The following is an 8,792-nucleotide window of genomic DNA, read 5'->3' on the forward strand; positions in this document are numbered from 1 at the left end:
GGGCTCCAGTGATCCTTCTGCCTCAGCCTTCCAGTAGCTGGAACTACAGACGTGCGCTACCACGCCCAGCTAATTTTTGATTTGTTGTAGAGATGAGATCTCATCAAGTTGCCCAAGCGGGTCTCGAACCCACGGGCTCAGGCAATCCACTCACCTTGGCCTCCCAAAGGCGCGGGATTACAGGCTGAGCCACCGAGCCTGGCCTAACATCCCTTTTGACAATCACCCACACACCTAGACACAAACGTCTTCACTGTCCCTCCCACTCAGTCACATAACCCAATTTGGGAGAATGAAGGTTCATTGGACTCACTTTTCTGCCATCTCATAAAAGATCATCCGGTCAAAGTTGCTGGTGCGGTCCCACTCCTGCACAGCCCTTGGCAGTCCCTCCTCCAGGGTCATAGTGGGCTTCAGCCGGGCCAGGGAACGAAGCACTGGGCTAAAATCCCCACTGAGTCAGTCACGTGTTCTAAAAGTGTGCCCCCCACACCCCACGGTGCCATTCATCTGTCCCAACACCCACATTCCCTGCCTCTCACCTCTCACCACATCTAATGTGTCCCTCAGTCCCTGTCATGTCCCACTTCTGATTGCATGCCTAGACTGTCAACCTCCCATCCATTCATTTACCATACTTGCCTCTTTACTGTTGAAATTTGCAAATCTCATGCAAAATCAAACGTGATTCTACTCCCTACCTTTTGAGACCAACCACAACAACCACCCCTAATTCTTAAAATGCTATCCTTAGCTAAACACTAGTGTTTTATAGTGAATTTTTTTCACTGTAAAGTAGGCTTAACCCTGACCAGAGGCTCTTGCATTAAAAAAAAAATTCCCTAACCCAAATGAATCTCGAATTAAAGGTTATATGGTTTTTATTTATTGGTTTTTCAGTTTCTTTGTTTCCAGGATACCCCTACAGACAGCCAAATACCAATACAAGACTGCTTCTGCAAGGAGCCCTTTCTGATCCAGAAGAAATCAAGAGCCTAGTAGAGTGTACCTCTTTCTTGCTAGATCTTTTCAGCATGGAATTTGTACATCTTCTAGGCTATGATCCCATCACAGGAAGGGCTTAATTTTTGCCTTTCTGACTTCCTTTTGAGTCCTCAAACATTACTGTGCTTTAGAATCACCTGGGGAAGCTTGCTGGGCCCCCAGAATCGCAGGGCTGAGCATTTTACCAGCTTCCCAGTTTGCAGCAGTCTGGACTGCACTTTGTAGGAGGGATGATGTCCAGAGCCTCTGAGTGTGAAACACAAGCAGGCCAGGACCCAAAACGAATAGATCCCATGCAAACCTTGGGAGTCCATACTGGCTCAAGATTTAGAAATTCAGTCTGCCAGGCACTGAGAAAGAACTCAGAGCAGCAAGATGCTGTACAACTAAGGCTTTAGGGAAGCCTCTTGGGTCATTTGCTCTAGGATTGGGGTAGAGGAGGTTTTGTTTTTGTTTTTTAGAAGTTTAGCCACTGGAAAAGCACCACGTACTTTTTTTTTTTTTTTTTTTTTTTTTTTAGTTGGTGTCTCACTCCATTGCCTGGGCTCAATCACAGCTCACTGAAGCCTGGAACTCTGGGGCTCAAGTGGTTCTCCCACCTCAGCCTCCCCAGCAGCTAGGATGACAGGTGCATACCACCATGTCCAGCTAATTTTTTTATTTTTTGTAGAGATGAAGTTTCACTATATTGCTTGGGCTGGTCTTGAACTTCCAGGCTCAAGTGATCCTCCCACCTCAGCCTCCCAAAGTGCTTGGATTACAGGCGTGAGCCATCATGCCTGGCACTTTTTTTTTCTGAGTTGGAGTCTCACTCTGTCACCCAGGTTGAAGGGCAGTGGCATGCTCCTGGCCACTGCAGCCTCAACCTGCTTGGCTCAGGTGATCCTTCTGCCTCAGCCTTTCAAGTAGGTGGAACTACAGACACGTGTCACTGTGTCCGGTGAATTTTTTTTTTTAATTGTAGAGATGAGGTCTTGCCAAGTTGCCCAGGCTGGTCTCAAACCCGCGGGCTCAGGCAATCCTCTCACCTCAGCCTCCCAAAGTACTGAGATTGCAGGTGTGAGCCATCATGCCTGGCACATTTTTTAAATCTTGTAAAATGTTGTATGTGTTATATAGTGGCTTACAAAAAATGCTTAGGGTATAGTGCAGTTGAGAGAGACAGCAGGTCTGGGTGAAAAGAACACACAATTCTTCAGATGACTAATGACTCTGCTTTATAAACAAAACAAATAGCTTATAACACTAGGCTCCTTGCATTTTGACCTTTTGTGAGTTCTCCTCTTCTAGATTGTCTTTTTTTTTTTTTTGAGTTGGAGTCTCACTCTGTCGCCCAGACTGGAGTGCAGTGGCCGCTCCCAGCCACCGCAGCCTCGACCTGCTGGGCTCCGGCAATCCTTCCGCCTCAGCCTTCCAAGTGACCAGAATTACAGGTGCGCGCTACCACGCCTGGCTAATTTTTTGATTTTATTGTAGAGATGAGGTCTCGCCTGCCCAGGCGGGTCTCGAACCCACGGGCTCAGGCAATCCACTCACCTCAGCCTCCCAAGGGCGCGGGATTACAGGCTGAGCCACCGAGCCCGACTTAGATTGTCTTTTACAATAATAATAAAATAGTTACCATTTCATGAAGCATTCTCCATACCAGGAACTTTGTTGAGCACTTCATATATATTAGGGCATTTAATTTTTCTCAGCAGCCCTCCAAAGTATATATAATTTTTCCCTTTTTAGATGAGAAAACCGAGGGCAAGAATGTTAAATGTTCTGCCCAGGATTACAAATCTAGAGCATGGTGGAGCCCAGGCCTTTAATGATAAAGCAAGCTCTACTACCACCTATTTCAACTTGAATTACCCTGAATAAGATGGGGGAACGGGGGTAGCAGAGGGAGGACACACACCAAGTCCTTTGCCTAGCTCCGCTCTGTCCTTCCCATCCCACAGGAATGGGTCAGGGCCCAGCACTCAGCTGGGCTGGTTTAGATGGCTCAACTCAGTGTCAGAAGATAGAAAAGTAGACCGGGAGGATCTCGGTACCTGGAGCCAGAGATCTAAGTTCCAGTCGTTGGTCCTGGTTTCATGACAGGAAACCTCTCTGAGCTTCAGTCTTCTAATTTGTAAATGAAGATTACTATAAAAAGGCTTGCCTGAACTCACAGGGTTTTGAGGATCACTTAAGAGAAAACACCTGAAACGTCGTTATAAACTGGGTAGTGACTGAAGAGGTTGATTATTATTATTATGTTTTTCATTCTCATATCATCTCCATCATACTCGTGATCTGCCTCAAGTATTCCTAAATAGCCTAGGTTCATCCCAAAATCCTCTTTTTAAAAAAGTCCTAGAATAATTAACCTCAGGTCTCCCCACTTACATAAGAAAACAGGAAAGAGCTTCTGTATCAGGACTTTGGGATAAGTGCCTCCGGGCCAAAGCTTTGTATCGCTGCCAGCGACGGAAGTTCTCATAAACACCCTTGGAAGTACAGGAGGGGTCACCCAGTGAGGACTTGGATCCGGCAACCACAGGACCTGCGTCCCCAGTTGTCCCATGTGGCCCTGGCCGAGCCTTTTCCGGGGGCGCCATGGTGGCCAGTTGGGCAGCCGGTGGTAAAGCCTGAGGAGGAAGACCTGACAGGCCCTCCTGGCTCACTCCAACAGACTTAGTGGACAGAATGGTCTTCACATTAGAGGCTGTCATAAATTGAGGTGGAAGACCCTCAGGGTTTCCACAGGCAATCCAATTGAGGGCCGTCTGAGTAAGGATAAAGTTCTGAGTTTGAGAGGGCTCAGCTGGTTTCCCTTCAGTCTTGACTTTGACAATGACCTTGCCAGCCCCAGCCCCTGTGGGGCAAGGGTCCCCGTCCTCTGTCACCAACAGTGGGCTGGGGAAAGCAGAGAGCACCAGAGGGTTGCCTGGAGAGAATGCTGAAGGCATGGGAGATTGTGGAGATGGTTCCCAGGGTGGTGGGTCTGGTAGGCCAGGAGTAGGTGGGGGAAGGGGAGGGGCAGTGAAAGGAGACGGGGCGGCACCAGGTTTCATGCTTATATCCAGTCCCGGCAATGGAGATGCTGTTGAGACAAAGAAAAAGAAGGAATGAAGTAGGAAAAAAGAAGACCAGAGTTAGGCCAGCTGAGCTCCCCTTTAGACCCTGAAGACTCAGAGCACTGATTCTCAACAGTTGAAAAGGGGATATAGATCCCCATCTATATGCGTTGTTTGCAAATGTTCCCCAAGTGATTCTGATATCCCTTACTCCCAATTGAGAATGACTGCACTAGAGAAGTTGCTCTTTTCTCAGAGACATAGAGACTCCTGTCTGCCCTGACGAGACAAGCCCAAGCCATCACTGCCCTAAGAGCTTCTCTAAGAAAATTCCTGGCAGACCTTTCCTGCCAGCCCCATAGGCTGCTTACTAACACATGGAATAAGACTGACACTTATTCTGCAGGGAAAACAGCCCACAGCAGGCTTAGTGCAGTAGGGGAACAAGGCCAGGTTAGGTTATGCTCCTCTGGAGGCACCCACAATCTCCTTGAGAAGGAGATTATTGACCCATTCCTTCTTTCTTTTCCTTTTCCTGTGGCTTCTTATAAATCTCCCCTCTCCTTTCCTACAAGAACAGAAGAAGGATGCACTCTACAAGCAGAAGCAAGGATTCAAGGACCCATGAAGCCCATACCCCACAACACACCCTACCCAGCATATGTGCATATGTCCTATTCCCACCTATTCTAAACAAGAGATTCAAGCCACCTGAACCTTGCTTGCTCCCAGCTGCTCTGTGGCCCGACACCACTCACAGCAGTGCTGTTCCCAGGAAAGGGTATGCGGATTGCATGTTTGGTTCCCAGAAGTTTGGATGTATAACAGACAGGAATAACTGGAGAGGATTAGATAAGGACCAGGAAATGGGTGAGAGAAGGGCATTATGGGGAAGAAGCTTTCCAGAGCTTTAAGTAATTGTTGGGTATGTCAATATTTGGTTGTGCAGACTATGTGAGGTCCTTCTGCTTGGTGCTTGGAGCTCCTAATATCAGAAATTTGGGGCCTGCTAGGAACAAGGGACTGATCCGGGTACTAAGGAAAGAATAAGGGCGTCTAGAACATGGTTCCTGCTGAGGAGCTATGTGGACTCTTATCAAGGAGACCAAGGATAAGAACACAAATGTACTTAATTAAACAAGACCTGTGTCTCCTAGGATTTTTAATAATAATAATAATAATAGAACATACTCTCCCTGAGTTCATGCTACTCTCCTCCCTCTGAGGAAAAAAATTATAAATATATTACACTGGCAAACTAACAATATTCTGCTTTCTGACCATGGAATATGAGCAAACTCAGATTCAAACTCATCTTGGCCATAGAGCACAGAGCCAGTAGTATGCCACATAGTACTGAACATAATAAAAGGGGCCTGAAAGCCTGAGGTCTGCAAAAGGAAGACACACTGAGAGCAGCTCGAGGAAGCCCCAACTCTCAGCCAGACTGGAGTAACCCACCTCCGCTGGCCCCTGATGAATCAGGAAAAACTGCTTCCTGAACTAAAAGAGGAGTCACCTCTGGGGCCAGCAGGGACCTTGAAGCCCTGAGCAGAGACAGTTATAGTACCTCACAGCCTTGTTTTCAGAAAGACATTTCTATACAATAGAGAACTCCACTGGACAATTTTCTGGCTAAGGCCATTCATCTCCCCTGCCCTCCCCTCCCATTCTCCAACCTCTACCTTTCTTTCCCTCGTAAGCTCAAGTATAGCCAGAGCTCAGTTCCCAGGGAAAATTCTTAGAGCAGGCTCCAGTTGCCTAAAGAAGACAGAGCAACTTGGGCCTTCCCCTGAACCCTCTCTGTGCCACTCCCAGGACATATACTTCTGACCATCCCCCCCCCGCCACACACACACACACACACACACACACACACACACACACACACACACACACAAACACATACTGAAGTGGTCCTTGTTCCAGAGAATCAAGTTACTAACTGCCATCCATTCTCTATAAGCAGCATGTTTCCTCAGAGGTGCTGTGATCAGCCCCTAAAAAGGCCCTCTTCCTTCCCCAGCCCCTAGTCTTAATGGTACAATCTTCTTTCCCAGCCTCCCCCAGAGTGAAGCCTTACATCTCTTCAGGTCAACCTTAAGAGCTAGTCCCTAGATGAAGTGTCAAATTTCAATCCCAAGGGCTTGAGCAAATGGGAGGGAACTTCCCCACCACCTGCAGACTTACCTCCATCTGAAGCTGTCCTCTCAGGTTTAGGCACTAACTGTGACTGTCTGGAAGCCTAGAATTAGACAGGTGCAGGAACCAAAGAGTAACCTGGCTCCAGTTGATAGGGATCCAAGGAAGGGATGGTAAGTGTTAGATCTAGAACTCAAGGCATTCTGCTGTGGGGGAGGGGATAGGGAAAGATGGGGGGGGGCGAAGATATGCCATGGAAGGTTCTAGTAAGTAGGCAATAACCAGGAATTCTCTCCAAACTAGAGCTTAGCAACACAATTGATGTGTACCTCTTAAAGGGCAATTTATAAATTATCAGATTCCCAACATTACAATTTTATCTTTTGGTTCCCTATCTAGTACTTATATTCTTCACCACCATATCTTATTTTGTGCTTTTCAGTTCCACCTAGTTCTATAACTAACTTCCTATTAGTAGCAGGTTGGTGGTAGACCCCTCTTAATTCAATGATGGCTATGTTTTCTGAATCAGATTCAGAGCACATTGTCTGTACACTTAAGGATCAAGAAAACCAGTTTGATATTAGAATTGTCAGATGATCCAAGGTGTTCAATTGCTGTATGCATCTCACTTCTTGGGAAAATTGTCCTGCAGTCACCAAACAGTCTGCTACCATAAGCTGTGCAGTCCACAGAAGCCACACCCTTACATAACCTTGCTGAAAAGTCCCACTAAACCTAAAAGCTGTCCTGTAGCCTAAACTTTCAAGATCAGAAAGTCCTTCTTTGTCAAATTATTTTGTTCTTAATTTTTAAAATAGGTAATACATTAGCATGGTTCAAAAGTCAAACTGTGCAAAATACAGCAGCAAGTGTACCATACTTCTTCCCCCTGTAATCAAGTTCTCTATCCCAGAGGAAGCCAATATCATCTGTTTCTTGTGAATCCTTGCAGAGATATTTTATGCAACTACAAGCGGATCCAAACCATAATGTTAAAAAAAACCTTTCAGGTTTTTCTGGTTACAAAATTAATATATGTTCAATGTTTTTGTCATAAGTAATGCTGTAATGATCATCTTTGTAGTGATATCTTGGTTCGATTTTCATTTCTTTAAACTAGAGTTCTATAAAGAGAATTTCTACGTCCTTTTAAAAATTCGAAATACTCCTAGAAGGCGCACCTTATTAAGCTATTATTAGCTACTCACCACTATAAGAAAGAACGCAGAATTTGCGGTAAGAGACCTGAGTTTGAATCACGATTCGACCACTAAAACATACTTCACCGGTTTCATAAAATAATCCTACGCTGTCTTTGCTTTGCGGAATATTAAATACCCAGCATGCACTCTTTACCGCCAATACTTTTGAAATGGAGCGGGGGAACTGGATGTACAAGAGGGGAGGGAAGAAAATCTCTTGTTTCCTCCCGAGCATAAAGGGGCTCCGAATCCTGGAGCCCTTGGCTTCTTCAGGTACTAGAAACACAGTGCCCCTGAAATGGGCGTACATTTTGGGATAAAGACAGGATTCTACACAACAATGTTCAACCCACATCCATCCCTACCCCCCTCTAACACCCGGCAGTGCCTAGCACACAGTGGGCACCCTCCACGTGTTTTAGAACTCCAGCAATGTTGCAAGTGGGAGCTCCAAGGCCAGTCCTGCTCTCGTGCGCCCCCTCCTGGCCACCCGGCCAGCTTCAAATAAAGAAAAATGGACTACATTTTCCGGCATGCCTTGGGACACGCAGGAAGGAAATTGACAAACACGCGAGGCGATCGGCCGACCGAGTGGCAGACGGAGCTCAGACGGCTTTGGAACCTCGTCACAAGTGTGGTCATGTTTCTCCAGTATTACCTGAACCAGCAGGGAGAGCGGGTCTATACGCTGAAGGTGAGGCGAGGAAACAAGTTATAAAGGGGCATGGCGAGAAATGCGGATGGGAAGGATGGCTGAGACTGCACACCAAGTTAACTAGCTGCGTGCGGGAAACTAGAAAGCCCAGGGCGCGGGGAACTAGAACCAGGGGGGCATGACTTCTTTAAATTGTGTTTGTTTGTTTATGCATGCATGCATACGACTTTTTGCTCTCATCATCGCATCTCCTGTCTTCACGTTTGCCCTTTTCCGCGCTACCGCCTCCCCATCTCACCACTCCTGTGCTGAGATCGTGTTCTCTCTTCCTCAAGCAGAAATTTGACCCCATGGGGCAACAGACCTGCTCAGCTCATCCGGCTCGGTTCTCCCCAGATGACAAATACTCGCGGCACCGCATCACCATCAAGAAACGCTTCAAGGTGCTCATGACCCAGCAACCGCGTTCTGTCCTCTGAGAGTCACTTGTATTTCATGAGGTCTCTTCTGCCGCCTCTTACCATCTCGGAGACTCCGTAACCAAACTTAAGTCTGGGAGCCATGATGCCTTTGGAATCCAATCGCATATGTTCTCGGTTCATGCTTGTGTGAGGCAGACATGGTAGCATTCCATAAAGAGTTAAAGGGAAAACTTGTTCCTCATAAAGGGAACAAGTTTAACTCTTTAAAAATATCATGAATTTTACCAGGTTATTAAATATAAAATGATTAGAAAGA

At 46.6% G+C, this 8,792-nt stretch overlaps 2 protein-coding genes across 2 annotated transcripts in view; one reads left to right on the top strand and one right to left on the bottom strand.

Moving 5' to 3' along the window:
• Positions 1-8,041, bottom strand: part of NUTM1 (NUT midline carcinoma family member 1) — a 13,281-nt gene extending 5,240 nt beyond the window's left edge. Inside the window, exons 1-5 of the mRNA XM_008065412.2 lie at positions 7,923-8,041; positions 7,554-7,692; positions 6,243-6,297; positions 3,382-4,078; positions 314-442 (exon numbers count right to left, since the gene is read on the bottom strand). Coding sequence (XP_008063603.2) covers positions 314-442; positions 3,382-4,078; positions 6,243-6,297; positions 7,554-7,692; positions 7,923-8,041 — 1,139 coding nt within the window. The remainder of the gene's footprint in view (positions 1-313; positions 443-3,381; positions 4,079-6,242; positions 6,298-7,553; positions 7,693-7,922) is intronic.
• NOP10 (NOP10 ribonucleoprotein) lies at positions 7,967-8,792 on the top strand. The gene is made up of 2 exons (XM_008065403.1): positions 7,967-8,093; positions 8,393-8,792. The coding sequence occupies exons 1-2, from the start codon at positions 8,040-8,042 to the stop codon at positions 8,531-8,533; spliced, it is 195 nt and encodes a 64-aa protein (XP_008063594.1). The 5' UTR covers positions 7,967-8,039; the 3' UTR covers positions 8,534-8,792.

The sequence above is a fragment of the Carlito syrichta genome, unplaced genomic scaffold, assembly GCF_000164805.1.
Source record: "Carlito syrichta isolate Samal-C Ts95f unplaced genomic scaffold, Tarsius_syrichta-2.0.1 Scaffold308290, whole genome shotgun sequence".
Taxonomy (NCBI): domain Eukaryota; kingdom Metazoa; phylum Chordata; class Mammalia; order Primates; family Tarsiidae; genus Carlito; species Carlito syrichta.